This window comes from Dryobates pubescens, chromosome 2, assembly GCF_014839835.1.
Source record: "Dryobates pubescens isolate bDryPub1 chromosome 2, bDryPub1.pri, whole genome shotgun sequence".
Lineage (NCBI taxonomy): Eukaryota > Metazoa > Chordata > Aves > Piciformes > Picidae > Dryobates > Dryobates pubescens.
In genome coordinates, this window is record NC_071613.1 from 27,894,386 (window position 1) to 27,918,491 (window position 24,106).

The 24,106-nt window shown below is 39.8% G+C and overlaps 2 protein-coding genes across 3 annotated transcripts in view; both read left to right on the forward strand.

The window, feature by feature from the left end:
• The window catches only part of KLF7 (KLF transcription factor 7), a 412,385-nt gene that overhangs the window by 358,109 nt on the left and 30,170 nt on the right, over positions 1–24,106 (forward strand). The gene's annotated exons all lie outside the window — the stretch shown is intronic.
• Positions 228–23,943, forward strand: INO80D (INO80 complex subunit D). The gene is made up of 10 exons (XM_009899060.2): positions 228–318; positions 431–677; positions 6,605–7,353; positions 10,321–10,429; positions 15,268–15,492; positions 17,426–17,535; positions 19,436–19,569; positions 21,031–21,245; positions 21,645–21,802; positions 22,727–23,943. Exons 2-10 carry the CDS (start codon positions 460–462, stop codon positions 23,893–23,895), a joined length of 3,087 nt encoding a protein of 1,028 aa, XP_009897362.1. The 5' UTR covers positions 228–318; positions 431–459; the 3' UTR covers positions 23,896–23,943.

The window sequence follows — 24,106 nt, forward strand, 5'->3', positions numbered from 1 at the left end:
TTTAAGTGCAGTGTCAGCAGAATTTACCCCACCCTCCCACAATGATTTCCTTCCAAAATTTGCAAAGATCTACGCTTACTTATTGAAAACTAGTGCTAGTGGATTTAGCTTAGTAGATGCTAGCTGAACCACAAGTTTAGTGACTACATCTGACCACTTAGTAAGCAGTTACCATACTTATTTTGTTCTGACGGACTCTGATCTTTTTGATATTTTCCTTAGACAATCTGCTTCATCGTGATTCATCACCGTTCCAGGATAGTGGTGTCCTTGGGTCTCTCTCTTGACACTGATATGGTACAGAAGATTTAAAATCAGGTATTGTTTTGAGTCCCTCTCTCCTGCTAAAGTGGAACACACGGTCTGGAACTGAAAGCATTATTTTCCCCTTTTTTTTACATGATTTGTCTTTATATTTTGGTTCTTTCAGCTGATGTTCACAAGGAATAGAGTCACGTGATGTATGAAGGCAAACACATACACTTCTCTGAGGTTGACAACAAGCCCTTGTGCTCATATAGCCCCAAACTGTGCAAGCAGAGGCGACTTAACGGCTACGCCTTCTGTATCAGACACGTTCTGGAGGACAAGACTGCCCCCTTCAAGCAATGTGAATATGTGGCCAAGTATAACAGCCAACGCTGCACCAACCCCATCCCCAAATCTGAGGACCGTAGGTGAGTTGTGGTTGCCCACCTGCAAAGTGGGAAGTTACTGGGACATAGGCATGAGTTTTCTTTTAAGATGCTGTGTGGTCTCAGGGTGAGGGAGGAACTGAACTGTGTGGATTGAATTCCAGGATGTTCCTTTGAGGGTTTTGTTTAAGACCAGTAAAATCTATTTCCTATGGGAGTCAAGTACACAGAACAGGGCAGTTTTTGGGAGAGTTCCTTGCTTTCCTCAAATTAACTGTAAACTGTGCATCAAACTTGCTACACAATACCTGCTGTTTTATGTAATTTGCTTTGTCAACTCACTGTACATGCTCTTAAAAAGGCCTGCTTGTTTGGACAAAAGCACATTTCTGTCTGATTTTTCAGGACAAACAGTTGAAAATGCTACCTTCTGGGCTGAGGAAGCAGTGACACATAGGGATGAATCCAGAATTACAATTCAGCATTTCTGATTTGGTACTGATCTGTGGTGTTTTATTACTGGCATAAAATAACGATTACTTGACAACAGATGAACCAGCTGGGAAGGTGCTGTCCACTCCCTTTCTTCTTTGCTTTCCTTCCTTCCTCTTGCCCAAATGAGGTTGCTCAAGGTATCCAGATATTAAATCCCTTGCAAGAGTAGTGCTTGAAGTTGCTGAAGAGCTGGGAATTCAAATCAGACTTCCTGAATTGCAGTCCATCCTGTAATGACAAGAACATTTTTCCTTGCTCTTCAAGACTTTGTGAACACCAGTCTTATTGGTGTTTCATTGGTGAAACAGCAGAATTTGTCTAATCTTAGTTGCCAGGTATATATGACTTCTATGTTTTAGAATCATTGTTGCAGATTTTGCCTGCACACAGCATTTAATTCATGTGTGTTAACTATCCAAGGCTTGTTCTGTTAGGAAAGATTTTTTTTTTTTTAACCTAAAATACAAAGAGAATATGCCAAAAAATAATCAAACCACTATTCATTGACCTTTCATGTTATTAGCTACCATTCACTAACCTTTTGCATTATTAGCAGTGTTCCCACTGTGCCCTACATATAACTTCTTTCCCAGCTCACAGCTCTTGCTTGTCTGAAACAACAGTTGGACTGTGCTCTAAATTAACTTGCAGTTCACCTGCCATTTCAGTTGAGGAGACTGATGAAGTGAGAAAAAAAAAACATGAATGTTTGTCAGAAGCTGTAGGGCAAATGCTCAAATGGCACAAGATGAATAACTATAAGCTGTAATTTGACAGTCAGTGACTGTTTCTTTTCTACTGAACAATTGAGCCTCTTTGGAAATAAGCTTACAGAAATGATCATAGAAATTGCTAGTGCAAGTGGTATGCTGTAATTTCAGATGCAAGTGCTGACTGAGCCAGAGTTGTTGTTTACCAGGGGTCAGACTTAAAAACAATAGAAATAATAGTACTTAATGACACATTTTTAGGTCTCATATGTTCCCGTGGAATTTGAGATTTTTCTTTACACCTTGAATTGAGTTCACACTTTGTTCTTTTTGATTTTTCTCAAGTCGAAGTGAAGTGTGGTCATGACATCTGGTGTATGTTATATTAGAATAATTCAGTTTCATGTTGAGTGTCATATTACAGTACTTGAAGAGGACAGCAGGTGTCTGAAGGAGAAAATAAACTTTTAATTTCAAATGAGAGGATGTGATAGTTTGAAAGAATATTTTAAAAGGCTTCTCAGGGCAGAGTTTAACAGTAAAATTTAACGAGTGCTAGTGATAAGACTATGCCTGCTCTAAACTTTTGGGGGTTTTGGCAGGCAAACCTGTATCTCTTAGGAGACTTTTTTTTCACACTCTGTTCAATATAAAGATGTTTGCTATGTCTGAGTTCTTCACTTGTAGGTTTTAATTTTTTCTGTACAAAATTACTGTCAGATGGTCATTTTGTCACAGCGTTACACATGTAATTATACATGATCAGAAGCAGGCTGTATCATGCTCTGACAGCTATCTTCTTAATATGGTTTTAAGGATCACAAAAAATAAAATGTCTTAACTGAATGCATGGAGTATATGCCAAAGGCTTTGTAGTCTGCCTACAGATAATTTATGAAAGATTACCACTTGACCTCAGACAAGCAAGATGCTACCAGCCACAAAGATGTTTAATATGCTGCCATATTATTAGATTTCTTATTAACCATTAGCATTCTACAAATGAAATCTATTAATAGTGCGTGACTTCACTGTTTTATTTGAAGTCTAGTTTCTCTATTCACTGTCTTGTTTTTGCAAAGACTATATATGGGATGATACAGACAGGGAACTCCTGTCTGTATTTCCTTTGCATGCATCTCCTAATTCTTTCTTATCCAAATACCCATCTAGATAATGAAGCTAGACTTACTTTTTAAGTATAAGGTTATTGCAGTTTAGCTGGGTTAAACACCATTTTATCTAATTCTTCTCTTTCAAGAGAATCTTAAAATATTTTGTTAATATGTATGATGCTCTCCAGTTTATTTGCATCTTCCTTTAAGTGACAGAACCTGATACAAGTCTGGGATGTACTGGGAAACAGAATGCAGTTGAAGGTGGAAAACCTCACTATCTGCATTGTTGCCCTACAAATGATATGGGAAACTGTCCACTTGAAGCCTTCACAACTCATCACCTTTTGTGTGCTTCACGTTATGATAGTTTTAATAACTGTCAACCTAGTGCTCTCACATATATGTCCTGACTGCATTCAGCTTTGCTTGTGCAAAATAAGTGTCTTTGGCACTAAGGAAGGGGGGAAAAAAACCTATATTAAATACTCAATGTGATACTGTCAGCTGAGAATAGCTCTGGGTGATAAACAGAGCCACTAAGACAGGCACGTTAGAATTGGCTCTTGAAGGGCCAGATTGACCCTAAGTGATTTTCATGCTTAGAGCTATGTGAAAGGGACTGTGCTACTTGCAGGTGCTATTCCAGTCTTCCTAGTAATCTGTCTTCCATGGAGTGTGAACTATGAATGCTTTCTCTGGCATTACATTTGATCCAAAGATTGTATTGCCTTTACTCAACTAGTTATGAACTTGTTCCAGCAGAGTCAGCCTCTGCACCAGGTGCTGCAGCACCATGTAAAGTCAGAGCCAGCTTGGGCCATGGCCAATTAAAAGCCATCCTGGTGCCTGAAGGACAGGGAAATGGGTGTGCATGCCTACCTCGCCCCACATGGGACTGGCTAGACTATGACAAGGCCAAGGTTGAGTTGATGCTTATAAATTATGCCTAGCCAAAACTGACTGCATGTAGTCATCTCTATCCAGAGAAGACTTAAGTCTGTTCATTTTATTCCAAAGTGTGTCAGCTTCAGTTGTGCTGAAAGACAGAAAGTTGATAGACAAAGCCAAGTCTGCAAGTTGATGTGATCTTTATTTTCATTATGTTGTAGCCTAGCACCTACAGTTTTGTATTCAGAGGCGATGCCTGTGTAAGATAGAGTTGGGTTTCAGTGGAGCAGTACGGTCAGTTGTAAGAGCCAAACCTTTATTCTCTACCATATAAAAATTACTCTGTTAGAGTTAAATGAACAAGCAAAACCTTTAATAGCCTAAAACTCAAATAATGCTAGCAAGCTTTTATGTTTTTATAGATTTGTTCACCTTTTAAAATTTTTCTTTCTCTTTGTTTTTCACAATGAAAACAGTCTTGCCTCCTCACATTGGCAGAAGCATAAAGTAGCAATATTTAAGTTCTGACAATATAAAGGGAGCATTCACATTGAGTAAACCTCTCTTTATATAGGAATAAGAGGGAAGAAATATCCCTTGCGCTTTTTTTTTTTGTCTGTTTCTGGGTTTTTTTGTTTTCTTTCTGTCATGCTAGAAGTACTGTTGTAACTCATCTGGTCTGGTTCAAAAAATATTTTAAAAGTTCTTAATTTCAGTTATGGGAATAGTATTCTTTGCTTTAAGGGAAGCCTTCCTGAGCATTGTATAATTCTATTTTTAGAATTACATCCCAATATGAATTTACACTATTCCAGTGAATTCTACTAAGGACTTGCATCATCTGGATTTACTACTTACAACTTAATGTAATAAGGAAATTATTTAGACAATAATGACTAGAAGTACTTTTCAGCCTTTTCTGAGTTGTGAATTGTTATGGATGTGGTTCCTTTGACAAACTAGTTATATAGAGATCATCAAGGATCATATAATACAAAGTTGCCTTTTCTTTTTTACCTTTTATGTACCCTCTAGAATCAGTTCACAGCGTGTCTTTAGGAGTAGGTAACCAAGTTAAAAGTCAGTGAACTGCAGTGGTAAGCTAGAGTGTGTCCAGAGAAAGGCAAAAAAGTTGGTGAGGGGTTTGGAACACAAGTCCTGTGAGGAGAGACTGAGGGAGCTGGGGTTGCTTAGCCTGGAGAACAGGAGACTCAGGGGAGCTCTCTACTACTACCTGAAGGGAGGTTGTAGCCAGGTGGGGGCTGGTCTCTTCTCCCAGGCAACCACCAACAGAACAAGAGGACATAGTCTCAAGCTGCGCCAGGGGAGGTTTAGGCTGGAGGTCAGGAAGAAATTCTACACAGAGAGAGTGATTGCCCATTGGAATGGGCTGCCTGGGGAGGTGGTGGAGTCACCATCATTGGAGGTGTTTAGGAGGAGACTTGATAGGGTGCCTGGTTGCATGGTTTAGTTGATTAGGTGGTGTTGGATGATAGGTTGGTCACGACGATCTCGAAGGTCTCTTCCAACCTGGTTTATTCTATTCTATTCTATACCTTTATGGGGATTTGGTTTGGGCATTTTTGCCTTTCCACCCCCCCCGAAAGACCAGAACTAATTTAATTTTAACCTATTTGTTCAACAAAACTTAGTTTTCTCAGATTATCTTGTCCATAGTTACGTTGATGTAGGTGCCCCTATTTCTTTGTATGGTGGCTTTCTTCTATGAATTACAGGTTCTAGACAGATCCTGCAAGGGCTGGAGTCCGGCTGCTAGTGGCGTTCTACAGAGGCAGGAAGGTCTGCCTGTGTGGAACAGGATCAGATCATAGTTCCTACATTTCTATCGTCTGCTTGTTTTAATTAAACAAAAGTTGTTTACTTCATAGTATGTTGTTTGTAAGCATAAATAATAACTCCTCTTTTAATTTTCAAATACTTTTTCCTTTTTTTCTTTCAAATTTATTATTATGGCATGACTTTAAAAGCTTTTTTTATATTAGAAGAGCTTAAATTCCGTGTTTGTAATGCATATTCCTGGCATTGTGTAAACATTTTCTAGCAGTAGAGAATTTCTTTTAAACTAGAATTTTGTTTGAAGAACACTCAGCTAATCCTTTGGCTTCAAAATTCATCATCTTAAACTACTAAACCAGACTTTAAATATTTATGCTACTTATTCTTTAAGTGCAAATAACAACCCTTCTCAGTAGGTGTCTCTAGTGAGTTTGTCCATATAAGAAACTTCTCCCTACTACAGTAAAATTCATAATAATAATGTGTACGTCGATGAAAATGTTAACTACTTCCTGTGAAAGGACAGCCAAATGAAGGGAAGTAGTCTTCAGTGTACTTTTTCTTGGGAGCTTTTGAAATAATTAGAGTTAATGGCTTGAATTCTTACAGTTCATTTATCAGTCCATTCGTTTTGGTTTGCTTGATTTTGTGAGTATTGACCCTATTAGATAGTAAATATTTTGAATATTTGCATGTGAATCTCCTACGAGTAATGAATGAAGACTATCTTCAAATTACAAACTGTCACATGTAATGGTTTTTGTTTTCTGCTGTAGTTGTGAGCACCACAGTTACCTGTTGTATTAGAAGCAGTTGTGTACACTTCTTGTAAAACCTCTTGTGTTTTGATCTATATTCCCATGAGATGGGTGTCTGTGGGTTTCCCTTTAGTGATGTCTGTTTTATTCAGGTTTGACTTAGAGGTGTTAAGTTAGTAACTGGCTGCTTTTACTTTTTAAAGGTACTGCAACAGCCACCTGCAGGTACTTGGCTTTATACCGAAAAAGGAGAGGAAGAAAAAGAATGATCCCATAGAGGATGCAAAGGTCAGGCATCAGATGGATGCTATGGCCTTCAGTCTGACAGTGCCCACCCTGGCCTTGAAGATGCCCAATGGACTGGATGGGATGTCCCTCTCCCCTCCAGGGGCTAGGCTTCCTCTCCACTACCTGGAGGCAGAATTAGAAGACCCCTTTGCTTTCAACGAGGAGGATGATGATCTAAAAAAAGGGGCAACGGTGAGGAAAAAGTTGCAGAGCAAGTTGGCTCAAAACCGGCAGCGCCAGAGAGAGACAGAGATTTTAAAAGTTCGCCAAGAGCACTTTAGCCCTCTTCCTGCACCTTTGCAGCAGCAGCCTCTGCAGCAGCAGCACTCCCATCTGCCACCTTCATCAGCTTCGTTAAAGCCGACAGGGCTACCGCAAGGCATAGTCTGCAAGTCACCTCAACCTCCAAACACCAGCCTACCAATGCAGGGAGTGGCACCCACCACACACACTATAGCACAAGCCCGGCAGTTGTCTAACAAGAGACCTCTGCCTCTCCTGCCACCCACTAGGGCACCTGTCACGGACCCTCCAAGGACTGATCGGGTCCTCATGAAAGCCACAGCCTTTTATCCGCACTCGTCTTGCATGAGCCGGCTACAGAGACTGGTGAAACTGTGCACTCGAAAACAGCAGCTGGACACTGATCTGTTTCCACATTTAGGTGGGTAGAGAATAGATGCCCTGCAACCTTACTTTTTTAACCTGAAACCAAAAGTGGTCCTTGCAAAATAACCTTGAACTAGGTAATCGCTAGCCCTGTTCTCTATGAAGGGAATGCCTGAAGCCATCACATGTATTTTGTGGCATTTTGGTTGTTTGTTCTTGTTAATGTTCCCTTAACCATTTGAGAAATCAAACTGAAGCATAGAAATCATTGCTTGGGTGATGCGGGCATCATACAGAAGGTTTGCAACTTGATTTTTGAGAGTGGCATCAGCTGTACCTATGTGAGTGGACAGGTTTAGGTTGAATGTTAGATACGTGACAAATGCACATTACAAAATCAGCACAAGTAAAATTTTGGAGATTGGGCCCATTGTTCTCTGCAGGTCCAAATTTCCAGTTGACTTGTCTGGGAAAATTGGAGCACAAGAGATTTTTTGACTGGGTCTGTTTGTGTACAGAATGTACAAGCACAAGTCTACTGCAATGGGAAGCAGCTTGGAGGGGTGGAGGCTTGTCCACATACCAGTGCAGTAATAGTGTCCTTCTTACTTGTTACTAGAAACTGTAATCAATTTCTGCCTGAGAAAATGTAAGGAAATAGAACCCAGCTTGCTGCTATGGTAGTAGTAGTGCTTTGTAAAGCTTAAAAAACATAGCTGACATTGTGGCATGGGTCTGATTATGAATGCAGACCTAGGTAGACCTATCTGCCCTTGTTGCCTCCCTCACCCTCCAAAATTACTTTTTTACTTAGTTTTAGATTGTACTTTCCTAACAAATAAAATACCAATAGGGAAAAGTGAAACAGGAATCAGTGTGCGATATTAGAGCAGGAATGTCATTCATGATGTTAAAAAAAAAAAAAAGGAGGACTTCAAATAAATCTGATTGCTCTTCATATAACATTTAATTGCAAGCATCTGTATTTTTTGCTATTTCAATTAACCTTTTTTAATTTGCTGTTAAGATCTGCCCTTGGCACTCATGGGATAGTTTGCCTATTTGTTCAGAAGATAATTGGCATCCCATAGCATGTCTCTAAAGGATGTTGTTCTTCAGAAAACTGCTTTGATGGTCCTATGTATAATGCAAGTCTTTTGAGAAGTGCCAGCTCCAGAGGCACTTCTGAGTGTCACAGGCCTCAACAGCTTAGAAAGTGACCTGCAGTTGGGAGGACTGCAGAAAGATAACTGTGTTTAATGTTTACATTCTTAAATGGTGGAGAGAATACATTTTCATAAAAAAAGAGGTGTAGTAAAAAACTGATTAGACCCGTAAATCTACAGTTATGCAGATGCATAAATGTGTTTGGAGTCAGAACGTTTTATATTGCCAGAGTAACAGCATTCACACATGAATCATGTGAGAGTAAGAGATGTATTTGTTACTTGTTATTTATTCATAATATACCTTAATGTTAAAAGCTAGCTGTGCCAATTCAGAGAATTTCAGGGTATCTGGTTTATGATAGAGTAACACTAGAGGTGACTGCAGGGAATCGAAGATGCAACCAGTTTCATGGGTACCTACAGCACAGCCATATAGTTGGATGTTAATGTAACTGCCATTTTAAGTGGGAGTATAGCTATAATCTGGATTAGATTTTAATTCCTTCTTTTCTGCAGTAACCAGTAGAAGCAAAAAAAAAAAAAAAAGGCAACCTCAGATTTTATTTTATTTTTAAACTTTGGATAAATAATTGGCTACAGGCTATCAATTGTGGACATCTTTATCCATTGCTGAAATTGTTTTTCCATTCTGTTACAGAAGAGATGACAGTAAAAAAAATATTTAATTTGAAAGTATAATTCTGGCATCTTATCAAATGTCCTAAGATACTTCAGTGTAGTTCAAACACGTATCTTAAAAATAGGAATGCTGAAAAAATAAGCATAAGGTTTCTGATATTTCTGGTTCATGTTAAAATATTACTTCTAAATGATGAAGGCACTTGGGACAATCGTATTCCAAGTGTGTCTGTGTGTCTATAATTGTGGAAGTAGGTGACCAATTACATTTTCCAAATTAAAAGCATCTAAGTTCAGAATCATCTCAGATATAGTTGGTTAGTTTATTTTTAGCAAAAATAAAATGTTCCTTAACTCACTCTCAACTGCTGCTCCATTTTCAAGGAGCACACAAGAAAGTGGAAGAGTAATAATGCTGGCTTGTAAATACAGCTACTGGATTTTATCTGCCTACTGCAAGAAATGGACAAGAATTCCGCTGCATGTGGGAGAAAGAGTAGGAAAAACTGCAAAAGATGAAGCCCCAGATTAATGTTCCACTTGAGAACTTACTGGACTGCTTCTGGATATCCTGTTTAATGATTGTGTTTAGTTTGACTAACTGAGGCTTCTGGTTCATACAATAAGTTGATTCTATTGCACCATCATTAAGCAAAAGCTGTTCAATAAAAGTTTGGGAGTATTTGCATGTATTTTCATGCATTTGGCAGACAATTACAGAGACTAAGCAGAGGAACATCCTGTGTTAGCTGTGTACCTGTCTCTGTCCCTGCTGCTCTAACTTACAGTTTCTCTATTCTTTCTGTGCACAGAGCAGGGGTCAGAATATAAACAGAAATGAAGGTGGTCTATTTAGATCATATACTATTATAACTTAGGAGGTAGTCAGATCTTCATGGCAGGGACTTCTTTCTAAAGATTCCATGTGCTTGGTATGAAAGCTGTAATCTTTTTCTGGGTCTAAGAAAGATGGTGATGTTTTTCACCGCTTATGGGTCAAGAAGCCAATCATGGTTTTGAAAGAAAAACTTAAATCTGACAAAAATCGGTGCATGCCATTTGCACACTGTACTGGAGCTGCTGTGATAACTACTACATGATTTAATCTTGCTTGTGCTATACTACACATTCATCTTTTGCGCCATAGGCTGCTCAGACACTTGTATGAAATGGATACACTTTTCATTCAGATTTCATATTTTCTATTCCATTAGGGCTGGATTGGTCTGAAGACAGTGGAGAAGAGTTGGAAGATTCAGAGCAAACCTCCCCCTACCAGGTTGCATGGTCTATCCGAGAAACCCTCGGCTATGAGAGACATGAGTGAGTATGAGTCCTTTAATATTTGTGCTAGCCTTGAGGGAATAAACAATGTAAATATGAGCTTCACTTCAAGTGGAGTCACTGGAACCTAGGCACTTGTTGGAGTGCTTTGATGAAACAAAGAATTGTTTGAACTCATTTCCTTGTAAGAGCTATGAAACAGTTTGTCACTTTCTGTCCCAGTTTCTGCCTAACTTGGCAGACTGCATAAAGGTCTCTATCAGAATGATGCATTGGGAAAGAATTTGAGTTTATTTACCTAAATTTAATTGAGTTTAATGTGATTTATTCATGAACTTGTGTGCCTTGCTAAGTAGAGTTATTTCCAGAATCAGATCCAGTAGGGAGTTACTATTGGCTTCTTGCTCCTACTATGTGTGAATAACTTTGCTAGTAAATGTGCTACATTGTACTCATTAATCTTTATGTTAATTGTGTAGGATGTTGTTTTGATACGTTTTTTTGTGACATTTCTTTTCATAATTGTGTTGAATAAACCTCTGTCAAGTAATTGGGAGTGTTGAAAGGAAGTGATGTGATTGAAGGGATAAACAGAAGAGCTTATTAGCTGCTGATGCAGAAAGCCTTATGGTATTCTCCATATGCTGCTAAGTCATGAATCTGAATTTGCAGCAGGATATGATATTATATGTTTATTAAGGTAAATTTTAAGGTGCAAAGTTGAAGCAAAGCATTCCAAGCATAGTATTGTTATGAACCTGAAGCACATTGTTAACAAAAGGAAATTGAGGCCTCAGTAGCACTTGATTGTAGCTTCTTACATGATTCTCTTTTCTTATGCAGCTGGACACTTTGGTGATACTACAACTCTTTCCCATTTGTTTAATTTTTGGATGTCATGGTTAGAGTAGTGGTGTTAATGAAACCTTATTTTGTTGTTACATGGAAATTCTGAAACTTACCAGGACTTCTTACTGTCTTGAAAGATTGCCCACAAGGTGAACAATAAAGTTGTGTGTCAGTCATCAAGGCAGACACCAGGATGCTAAATGCTGAGAGCCTTCAGTGAATTAAAGCTTATTGACTTCTGTTATGAATGACAATCATTTTTTTAGGGCATCAGGAGTCCAAGAGAACGTGAGCTTTCACAAACAGTAGTTTTAACTTAAAAGGCAATTTTAAAATAAACTGGTTTGGGAAAATATGAACAGCCTTTCAGTCATCATATAAAATTCTTGAAGCAGATATACCCATTAAATAACTTCCCTTACACTCTTCTCTCTTCAACATCTGATCTGGTTCTTCCATAGATCCCTGGGGTTTTTTGTCTTCTATTTGTCTTAACTTTCTTTGGATTCTTCCTCCTCTTTTCACATAGTGAGAGAAAGTAATACCTTGTCTTCACATTTTCTCTTCCATTCTAGCATTTTATACGCTTCAATTAAACACTGTCTTAACTCATGATGGATAAATTTTAGTATGGTACTGCATGCTTTTGTACTTCCATCATCCTGCCCATTGCTAGCTCTTCCAACAATTTCCTTAATTTTGTTGATGGATAAACATTGGAGCATTCAATTGACGTCAGTCTTTGAAAACATTTAATTCCTTTTCTGCAAACTTCTTTAGAGGTTTTTGTTATCTGAACTCTTTCCTACTGATACTTTTGCAACATGGTCTGTGTGCTGATGAAGATTAATCAGTTCAGACTATTTCTTGTGTGACTGTCAAAAAGACTGTTTTGCTAATATGGTTGTGCAGACTGGTAGCTACCTACTTAGTCAGCCAATAACTTGTTATGACTTAGAATTTTGGAGGCTAATTTTACCAGGAAACCAATGAGGATTATCTTCCCAAACCTTTAGTTTTTGAAATAACTTACCTAAACCTATGGAAATTTACTTACTGTTTTTCACAGTAAAATTAAAGCGAATGTTTTTCTGATCATTTGTATCTGGGCTTGTGGTCCCTGTATGAAAGGGGTAACTCCACCAGTTACCTCCATTCTGTCCTTTTTCATGTGACTCTGTGGAAGACAGTGGGAGGGATGCTTCTTGGAGCAGATTAGTAAAAGCAAATAGTTAATTTCTGCATTACTGGACAACTTGTTCTCAGTATTTCTGGTTGTGTGATTGTGGGAGTAATCCTCTGTCTTTCTGTTCATCCTCTTCTGTGATACTCTAGCTGATTCTTAAACTCTGAAAAATTCAGCAGATTGGTTTAACATTAATGTCTCAACAGTAATACATTTTTGTGTTCACTTCAAGCTTTTTAATCTGTAAAATTCATGCTGTTGCAATCACCTGTGGAAACACAAGCCAGATGTTTGCTTTTATTATCTGCTTTAGTTTTGAGTGATTGAGTTCCAGTGGTCACAGCATTTCAGGAAGCAGCGCTTTAAGGCAGACACAATTGTTTGAGTTCAAGTAATAGTGCAGGAGTTGGCACTGGGCACAGTGCAGGCAGGGCAGCTGGCAGGGAAGGCTGCTAGAAGCAGAAGTTCTGAGAGAAAGCAGGGACTGTTCCCTGCTGTAGATCAGTGAAGCTTCCCCCCTAGATGACTCAATTACTGGGTCTTGTAGGTTAGAAAGATAAACAAATTACTTTAAAACAAAGCTGGTTTTCTTTTCCTACACTGGAATACAGACAGTGTTTCAGGTTGTTTGAAAAGGGAGTGTAAGGATTGGAGTGAGTCCTCATAGTAGCTCACTCAAGGAGCAGATACCAGCACTGTATTCTTAGAGTTGAATTTAGTAACACTAAAGAACTAGAAGAACTAAAAGGAAAAAAGGAACATTCTTCAAATCCCTCCTTACTGAAGGTTTTGAAGTACAGTTGCTGTAGTGTCCCAGAGTAGAGAGCACATTCTGCTGTTGCCCTCATGGTGCCTGGCTGCTTGTGCTACCCTTTTGCTTTTCCTTTCTGCTGCTCCGTGCTCCCTTTGTTTTCTTCGTGAACACTCAACAAAATTTCCCCTGATATTTACACATGATGATCTTAAAGGGAGGAAGCATTTTGGATTATCAGATGGTTTGTGTGCTTTTCCAAACATCTTATAAAAAATGAAATGCCATGTATTGAGTTAAACTTCAGAAGTTAGTTATGTATGCTGCTTAAGAAAATGAACTAGACAGATACTGGTAAACTTGTCTATGAAGGGAAAACAAAAGTGCCTTTTCAGTTCTTGCCTAGTGGGAAAGAAAAAAAGAAGAAAAAGCCAGGATGTGTTACTGTTATTTTTCAGGCATTTTTGGACATAAAAATATGATTAATCTTACTAGCCTGGAAAAGAACTTCTGAATAGAATTTTAAAAACTCTCTGCCTCAAAATAAGCTCTTGTCCACTGCAGTTATGATTCTTTGTCTTGGATATACGCCTTCCTCTACTTTTAAAAAAAAAAAAATCTCAAACTGCAATTAAAACATTTAACATACCATGACATCCTTCTGTTTATTTCAGTAGGGACGGAAGTTAAAAGTCTCAAATATTAAGACATTTGCATTAGAAAATATTCATTCCACCTAACATGAACACTTGGGGCTTTTTCCCCTAAGAAATACTCTTTATTTGTAACTGTATTTAAAATTAAATCAGTATGTCTGCAGCTTTGTTTAAAAATCTTGGCCCAGAGCAGTAATGAAATACCTAAGACCTTAAACTTACCTGTATTTACCTCATCCCCCATGCATTTCTCTGTTCTATTAATACATTAGAAAAAGGGGAAGCTCTATTAAATAGCACAAGATTAATTTTTTCTAAATGGTTTGTTTTTCCCCGTAGGCATTCTTTCCTAAGAGATCTTTTAAGATCTTTTCCTTTTCAATGTGACAACATCTATACATTGCATATGTTGACTGTTTTTAACAAGTTATATTTGTTACTAAGCATGTAATTGCAGAGGTTAATTACATCTTAATTACATGCTACTGTTTTAACAAACAAAGTACATATTATGGTTTGTTTTGCATAATACTTTATAAAAATGTGCATTTGTGTCAAAGGTGGTGTTTGCTTCTGTGGAATTTTTGTGGACAGCCTTAGTGGGCATGGATGCAATCTTGTAAATTTGGCCTGTGTGTGAATGGAATAAGAGTTTCCAGAAAGGAAAACAGGTCTTAGTTATATTGCCTTTCAGGGACAGCTATTATGCCAGCATTTCTGGATCTTACTTTATTTAGTCAGTGTCATGGCTCATTTCTTGCATCCCTTCTGTCATGAGCTGTTTCAGCTCTCCTTTGCACAGGTTTGGATATCAACTCATTCCAGTCTCGCTGGCCAAGCTCTACAGTCTGAATGCTGGAACCTTTTGTCTTGCTTCATTTGTTTAGACAAGCCAAGATAAATGGGAAAAGGCTTCCTTAAGCAAACAAAGAATTGAATCAGTCCTTCATCTGGTCATTGCTTAACCCTGGTCTGATTTTTTCCCTTCATAACTTGAAGTTAAATGTGAATTTCTTCTCCATGGCTGTATAGCAACTCAACTTTAACTCTGCAAACAAGGGGAAAGCAGTATCAACTGCCCATTGTAAGAGTGCATGTTTTGGTTTAGGAAGGAATACACCACCTGGCAGAGTGAAAGGAACTGGAAAAAGTCAGCAGTTTTGGTACCTGTCAGAATTTGACCATCTTCTCCAGTGTGACCTTTCTTCAATAAATTTCCACTGCATAGTTCCCCATCCTTGTCCTCTCTGTTTAGCAATTCTTATAAAGTAACAAATTAGCTTCCTTAGAGAAAAAATAAACGAGCAAAACTCCCAAAAGACACAAACAACCCAACAAAAAACCAACCCCAGACCAAACAAGTAAACCAAAACAAAGACAGAAAAACCCCAACCAAAAAAACCAATGTCTGTCTGATTTATTTTCTGTCCTTCAGGTCTGATGACGACAATGAAGATGACAGGAGTTCCAGGGTGACCAGACTTTGCACTTACTTCCGGCAGAAATACAAGCACCTCTGCCGCCTGGAGCGGGCAGAATCTCGTCAGAAGAAATGCCGACACACACTCCGGAAAGCCTTGCTGCAGGCGGCCAGTAGAGAGCCGGAGCGTGCTGGGCAACTGATACAAGAGCTTCGAAGAGCTACTTGTGCTCATACCAGGTTAGACATTCCCCTCTAACTGCAGTACTAACTCGGGATCCAGACAGGGTGGAATACTAAGCTCTGAAGCTGGTAGGCATGTACAAGGCAGAAAACTCATGACCTGCAAATGCCTATCAGTAGAATAAAATAAAGATGGCACACACTGATTTCCATGAAAGTAGGCATTCTCCATCTTGGCTTTTCAAGATGTGAATTGTTTGTTTAGTACTATCTGGGCCTAATCCTCAAATGTCATGAAAGAAGTTAGTGGACTACTGCAAGTTTTCCTTAATGGTTTGTCTGTGTATTTTGGCTCCTTTCAAATACCTGATGCTTTACTAAGCCCAGTTCTTTAGAAGGTGTGCAGTCTAGTCTGCAGTTCTCTGCTTCAATTCAGATTTCAGTTTTCAGACAGCTTTTTCTGAAAAGTCCATACTTCCTCTTAATTACCTTCCAAGCAAATAAAACTTAAGCTCATGCTTTTTATTAGATTTAACTCAATCTAACATGAAATGAAACTTGGCAACAAAATAAATACCTTCTAACAACTCTGAAGGTTACCTTCTGTGGGAATTCTTTCTAGATAATGTCAACATCCCTCCAGCTCTTGGCATACTGAGAGTTGGTTGATTCATATTTGTGCAGAAACAGAGTAAGCCTGAATTGTGGCATTGTCTGGGGTATCAGCAGCACCCTTTTGCTGTTGTGGTTTTGCTTTACAGGATGTATGACTGTTGGGGTTAAGAGGGGTTAACATGAGAGGCTGGAGCAGGACACTGAGTGAATTCTGGTTTGTGGGATGCTTTTGTTCACATACAGTGGGCTGTGGCTGGGGGGTTTATTGTTGGGGAGGTGGAGAGAAGCTGAAGAGCTGCTCAATGGTGTTATGCAGAGGTACATTACTCATTTATGTGTAATGTGTTAATGTGTCCATGTTTAAACTACAGCAAAACCTTGCCTTTTATTAAGCAAAAAATACTATGTTGTTTTGGGTAGACCAGCAAAGCCAGGTATGCTCATTGTCAGTGCTCTGGTTAATTGAAGTAACTATAGGGTCTTTTCAGTTATGAAGTTTGTCACAAGGGTAATATTGCTAACTAAACCTTTGCTCAGTCAAAGTGCAGTTGATGACAAAAATGGCTGAAGGAAAACAGTCAGGCTACAGACAGCTTATTGTCAACCTAGAAAACAACGTGTACAGAGGTGAAAGCCCTGGAACCACCAGCTTTATCTCCATGAAGGTGACAAATGCCTCAAGAGCAGGCTAACACCAAGCGAGCTGTGTAATGCTTGCAGTACTCATCCACATTGCTGTCTGGTTGCCTGCTTGCAGCTCAGGCTCAAAGCATTGAGGCTGTGCTGAGGGAGCGCTCAGCTCTGGGCACCTGCTGGTGGATTGGGCTGTAGCACGTTGATGAAAGAGAGCTTTTACTCATGTTGAGCACGCTCAGGTTCTGCCACTCCAGAGCTCAGTCTAAGTTTGTCTGAACACATGCTTGCATGTAAGCTCTGGGGATGCTCGGCGTGTTTTGATTTATGAGCAGGCTTGGACATGCACTTGACTGCCCATGTAGCCATACCCAATACATTGTATTCCAAAGATTGACCTCATTTTAAGGGTCACCTGTGTTGACACTCACATCATGCTGTCCTTGGCTCTGTTGCAGGGCATTTTAATATTTACATGGTAGTATCACACAGCACCTCTCATTACAATTAAGGCCCTGTGAAATAAACAACCTGTTACGGCAGCCACACTTTCACCTGTCATTGACATCTATTCTGTATCCCTGTGTAGAGTCTGGTAGTACTGTGCACCCATCTGGATCATGACACACACATGTGTGTTATTATTTTTCATACTACTGTGCAATATTCAGTGCAATAGTTGTGCTAATAACCACTTGAGACAGGGATTTTGTCTCTTAACTCTTCTATGCTTTTTTTCCAGCTCAAGCCAAGTGAGGCAGAGAAATGCAGAGCCAACAACCTGTAGTGGGACTTCAAAGGGAGAACAGTGCACTAACAAGGCCCTCCCATTCACCAGGCATTGTCTTCAGCGTATCCTCTTAATTCTGTTGCATTCAGGCATAGAAGCTGTTCCGTTGCAGGGTTTTCTGCTTGTTTGTTAGGTTTTGCATTGGCAAGTAGGTTTTCAACAAAGAAATACACATTTGTTAGTGTCTCATAAACTACTTGCTTTTAATTCATCTGTGTGATTTGTGTCTATAGACAGTAAAGATACATAGTTTTCCACTGGCATCTGTCATAGTTACATCATTTTACACTGTAAGCTGTAATTAGTGGATGCAAGAAGCCTTTACAAATGCTATTATCTTTCACTAATGACTTGGTCCAAATCATGTGGCTTTCAGCCTTAAGGCTTTCATACGGTTCTTGGTAGGTTCCAATAGACCAGTTGCTATGAGTGGTTTATGGGAACAAGTTTTTACATGTAGTGTGAAAAGATGGCTTACACCAACTAGAAAGATGAAAATCTGATACTTTACATTCTTTGTAGAAGCAAAATAGAAGTAGTTACAGAATCCATATTGTAGATGAGGAAGAATTCCTAGTGCTTGGGATTTCAAGCAAAGCCTGAAAAGGATGTTAAGAGTCAAATGAAGACCACAGAAAGGAGGGAGCATAATATGTGTGAAGTTTGATTCTGAAGACTAAATACAGGCAGAATTATGACCTGGAATACTTAAGAACTCTGCAGATTTTGTCTTTTTGGGTTTTAGCTGAGGAGTTATTGGCATGTTTGTTAAAGTGACTCCTTTTGTTGAAGTTTTGGGTTAGATATTTTAAGTGACTAGTACCAGTCTATTACAGTTGCTATCAAACTGCAGCCCCTTTCCCAACTTTTTGGTTTGCAGGTGCTTTGTTTTCCTTGGTTGATTTTTACAGGACCCTTAAAAATAGAATAGAATAAACCAGGTTGGAAGAGACCTTCGAAGTAGCCTGAAAACCTTTCTGAGAGAGCATGGCGGTGTGCAGCTGCATTTGGATTTGATGCATGATTATGATTTTTAAAATTTTTAATTTTTTTTTGGTAGAGTTCAAGTGATTTTATTGGTCTAGAACACAGCAGAGAAGCCAAGACTAGTGATTCTGCATTTGAGCCCATTTTTACCCTCTGCACTTTCTCCTCAATGGAAAAAGTCTTTCCTAAGATGAACAGGTTCTTGGTTCTGACCTATCTGTCCAGGTCTGCCATCCGAACCATTCTGCAGGTTTTCCATTTTCTTTGACCTTTCTTTTGCATTTTATGGACATACATAGTGATGTTGAGGTCTGCAAACTGTTCAGGATGGAAGGAGTGCTTCTTAATGTTGCTTGAGAAAACACAGTGAAATATCTGTTTGATTTGCTGTAAGTCTGGAAACATTGTCACTCCTGCAGGGAATTTTTCTGAAGGAAATCTCAGCAAGCTTACGTTTGGATTTACTTGACCTTTCTGTCTGATTGCACATCTTTTTTTTTTCAGAGAAGCAGGAAGGATCTTGAAAATTCTTTGTGCTCTAAAGATAAATGCCAAGAATGTACCTTAAAAGATTGAATTAAGAAATACTCTCTTTAATGTTTCAGTGTGGATTGTCATTAGTCTGTAAGGAAATAGTCCTGTTGACTACACTGTTCCAACTGCTACTATTGATCTATTGATTAGGACTCCAGGAAAAGGCTTCTTTTTGCTAAGAACTCATTAGTGAAATGGCTGCTTCTATGAAACAATCTCAAAATATAATAAAGTCATTAAAGATTCTGCATGAATGCAGTTTTTCACTTTACAAGTTGAATTTGAGCCTTACCTAGATTTGAACTTGAGTAACAAAGGTGCTCATTAAAAATAGCATCTCTGGACAGGTAGAGTTCAAAGCTTTGATCTTAATCAGGTTGATAAATCAAAGGGCCTTCCTCCATCTTTGCCTTGTGTTATTCCTGATGCAGAAATGTGCAGATATCTTATTGAACCGTTCTCAGCAGCTCTTCTCAAGTTGCACAGCCAAGTTTGCAGATGGTCAGCAGTGCTCTGTGCCAGTTTTTGACATTACACATCAGACACCTCTTTGTGAAGAACATGCCAAAAAAATGGTAAGTACAAAGCCAAAACTGTAATTATTTGTCTGTTGGGATGATCAGGAGTTTTAACCCTAGTCTTTATATGAACTCTTGAGTTGACAACTAGGAAGTTTATGAACTTAAAACCTTGTATCTTTTTATTTTTCTTAAGAGGGTAAAACATGCCAAACCTTCCCAACTAGTATATTGTGAAAATCTTCTATATACTTTTGAGTGCATGAGAGTATCCTTCATGGGAAGAAATTTGATTTCTCTCTTGAATCAAGAAACAGGAAATCGTAGTGAGAAATACTGTGGTCCTTTTATTTGGGTTCAGTCCTGGCCCTTGAATCTGAATGTAGTGTGAGTGTGGTATGGTAAGAACACTGTATCTCAAGCACCTTCTGTACATGGACACCAAAATAGTTTCTAGAGGACCTGTACATAGCAAATAAGAGCATACAAATAATGGGTTTGCTATTTTATTTACCTGTTGGTGACTAGCAGAATTTAAACTCCTTCAGGGATCTGTGGATCCCAGAGGAAAAGCAGTGGTCTGCTACAAATTTAGAGAATACAGAAATTGAGATTATATCCTCTGCTTGTATTCCCCTGATTGTATTTCCCCCCTCTTCCAGAACAAAACTGATAGGATAATTTGCAAACCCACTTCTGTCTTGCCCTCCCTTTGAGGCATTAGGCATAAAACTGCCTTAATTTTTGTTCCGTTGTTGGGTTGTTGTGGGGGTTTTGTTATTGTTTTTATGCAGCTTCTCCGATGCTTGTCAATTATGGAGTTTTCTGGATTAAAATGTGAGGGTCTGCACTACACAGATTTGTATGGGATTTTCCTCCTGTCCCAGGCAATCTTCAGTGTGTCTCTCAAAGTTTACTTCTGTAACACAAAATCCTTTGCTCTTCCCAGTACGATGGTAACTGAAAACTGATGATGGTCTGATTAATTTTTTAATTGGTTAATGATTGCTGCTCAAGAGTAATGAGGTCTTAGTTGTTTACCCACATCCTTACCCTAGCCATACAATATTAATTCTGTTTCCTCAATGCTGTCACACTTTTGTGGCAGTGGGCACTTGAGGATGCTGGCTTCAGCTGTTGTGTGCTATTCCCATTATTACCGCTTCACAACAGTGTTTTATCTTTTATACTTACAGGAATTCTGTCAAAGGTTATAGTTTTAAACTGATTTAATTAGGGTTTGCTGTGTTAATTTTTAAAGTGACACTGCATGACCTCCTGTTTAGCATACCTCATAATTTGGTCTGTGTGATTTTTGCCATTGGGATCAGTGAGAGATGAAAGAGATTATACTTTTAATTTTTTTTTTTTTTACTTTTTTACACCCTTGCCTGGCTCTAAGTTATCAGTCTGTCTTTCATTACATGTCAGTATGTGTGGAATGACCAGCGGGGAAAAAAGCAAGGAAAGTAATTGTCATTGTTAGCATGCTCCATTGCTCTTGTTTTATTCCCAAAGGACAATTTCTTGAGAGGGGACAGCTCCCGTAAAGTCCAGCACCAGCAGAGGAAGCCCAGGAAAAAAACGAAGCCACCTGCACTTACCAAAAAACACAAGAAAAAGAGAAGGCGAGGCCCACGCCGGCCCCAGAAACCCATTCCTCCTGCAGTGCCCCAAGGGAACCTCACCATGCCTGCTAGTGTCTCACTGCCAGTAGAAATGCCTCACATACGGTCAGTGGTAGCCCTGCCTCAGTTTCCCACTGCTATCTTGAATGTTGTCATAGAAAGACCATAGAAAGGTCTGATACTTGCTGTGCTGATAAGCAACTAGAGTGGGGCTAGAAGTTGCATCTCCATATGACTGTTGAAAAAATACCTTAGAATGGGTTGTTTCAGATTTGAGCAGCTACTGGGTTCAATTGGGTAAAATGTCTTGCTTCTGATGCCACATCTTATGCATTTAATCAGTAAGTTAAGTGTAAGCTTCCTAAAGAAACTTTCTAGATTTTTTTTTTCCTGGATGATGGGGAAAAAAACGTGGGGAAAGATCCGTTATGGATGGATATTAATTTGTAGTTGTCATTTGGATCCAGGGTTATACATCAGTGACTAATGGTACTTTCTGTTCAGGAGCCCCTCCACGCCAGAGCTGAGTGCTGATGAGCTGCCTGATGATATCGCCAATGAAATCACAGACATTCCACATGACTTGGAATTGAATCAGGAGGACTTCTCTGATGTCCTGCCACGGCTGCCCGATGACTTGCAAGATTTTGATTTCTTTGAAGGTACCATTTTATTTTTTTTTACGCTGATGTGAACATCGTGAGTGAACTGGAGAAGTGACTGTTTTGAAAATGCATTTTGAGGGCTTGGCTGCTTTCCTGCAGAGGTAATAAACTCTAGACAAAGAAGTGTGCATTAGCTCTATTGTTTGTTTGTGAGCTCTAAAGTAAAGCAGACTTTAACAAGACTAGTGTATGTAGTTCTCTGCTTGTCTTATAATTACTGCTCTGAAAATCCTAATTGGTTTAGTATTTTAATAATTCATTTTCCTGCCTGTCAGTGTTGAAGCTTAATCAAGAGTATTCTCAGTAATGGCATCTTTCTGCCATTGAGTGGGGCTGGAATCACAGTCAATCTTGGCCTTTGATAAAAGGAGAAGAGCATGAGAATAGAATTTTTAAATATGTTTTTGAAATTAGGTTTTGATCACAACTGCGCTGAATTTCTTGATTCTAAAGCTCAATAGCTATCACATACAACAAAGAAATTAGAACAGCCTGGAGTTGGGGGATGTGATTTCTTTGGTCATTTTCTGATATGACGTGACATCAGACTGTTTGAGTTGAAATTAACCTAAATTATACTGACTGCAGATTTTTAGGTCCAAACTGTAGTGTCATGGTAATAAGAGTGTTTGTGGTCTTTTTATGTTATTACAGCATTGAAGAAGATTTATTGAAGCATTTTTACTTTAGGTCTAGCAAGTTTAGGATGCATTTTGTATTTATTACGTTGAAGAGGAATTGGTTTTCTTACTTTACTTACCTGGCAAATGCTGGTGAATGATGTTTTCTGTAAGCCAGTCTGGAAGGTTATCATACAGTGCAGCTCTGTACTGAGCTGTCTGTACATCAGCATCCTTAGAGTGCCAGTGCCAGGCTCTCCTGAGAGGAGTGTGCTAACTTCTGGTGTTCCTGTTTCTGCAGGTAAAAATGGAGATCTCCTCCCGACTACAGAAGAGGCTGAAGAATTGGAACGGGCCCTGCAGGCTGTAACTTCTCTTGAGTGCCTGAGTACCATTGGAGTACTTACACAGACAGATGGTGTGCCAGTTCAGGAGCTGTCAGATAGAGGGATAGGGGTGTTCTCTACAGGTGCTGGAGCTCCAGGAATGCAGTCCTTGAGTCGAGAGGTTAACACGGATCTGGGGGAGCTGTTGAATGGGCGTATAGTACATGATAATTTCTCCGGTCTGGAGCTGGATGAGAACTTGCTCCGTTCTGCTACCTTGTCCAACCCACCCACGCCCCTGGCAGGGCAGATCCAGGGGCAATTTTCAGCCCCAGCCAACGTCGGCCTTACTTCTGCCACTCTGATAAGCCAGAGTGGTCTTGGGGAGAGAGCCTTCCCAGGACAGTTTCATGGACTTCATGATGGCAGCCATGCCTCCCAGAGGCCCCACCCTGCCCAGCTGCTGAGCAAGGCAGATGACCTGATCACCTCACGACAGCAATACAGCAGTGACCATTCACACTCCTCACCCCATGGAAGCCATTATGATAGTGAGCATGTGCCGTCTCCCTACAGTGACCATATCACATCCCCTCACACCGCATCCTTTTCTGGTGATAACTTGGCAGCTACCTTCTCAGCAGAGATGCCCATGATGGCACAGCACTTGCTCCCAACTCAGCTGGATGTGCCACTTAGCGGGGTGGTCAATCCCAGAACTCACTGGGGAAATCTTCCTGTCAATCTTGGGGACCCCTCTCCGTTTAGCAACCTTCTTGGTGCAGATGGACACCTCCTGTCCACTTCCCTGTCCACACCACCTACCACCTCGCACTCAGAGACCACACAGCCTGCCTTCGCCACTGTGACCCCCAACAGCTCCAGTGTGCTTCCGGGGTTACCGCAGACCAGTTTTAGTGGCATGGGTCCTGCCTCCGCTGAACTCATGGCCTCCAACTCCCCTAAACAACAGCTCCCTCAGTTCAGCGCAGCCTTTGGGCACCAGCTGAGCTCCCACAGTGGCATCCCCAAGGACCTGCAGCCCAGCCACAGCTCCATAGCTCCTCCCACGGGCTTCGCAGTGACCGGTGCCACCGCTACCAGTACCAATAACGCATCTGCGCCCTTCACCACCTCCAACTGAGCTTGTCTGCCTGGCTCTCTGCGGATAGATGGGGGACCTGTGTTTTCTATCTTTCCTTTTTTTTTCCTTTTTCTTTATTTTTTTCTGTCCTCCTTCCCTTTTTTTTTTGTTCCAGGAAGGGGTTCAGAAAAAAAACCCTGCTTTAGTACTGAGCAGGGTTAGCCCTCTGTGAACCTTGCTGTAGTGTTCACATGTGCTTGTTACGCACCGG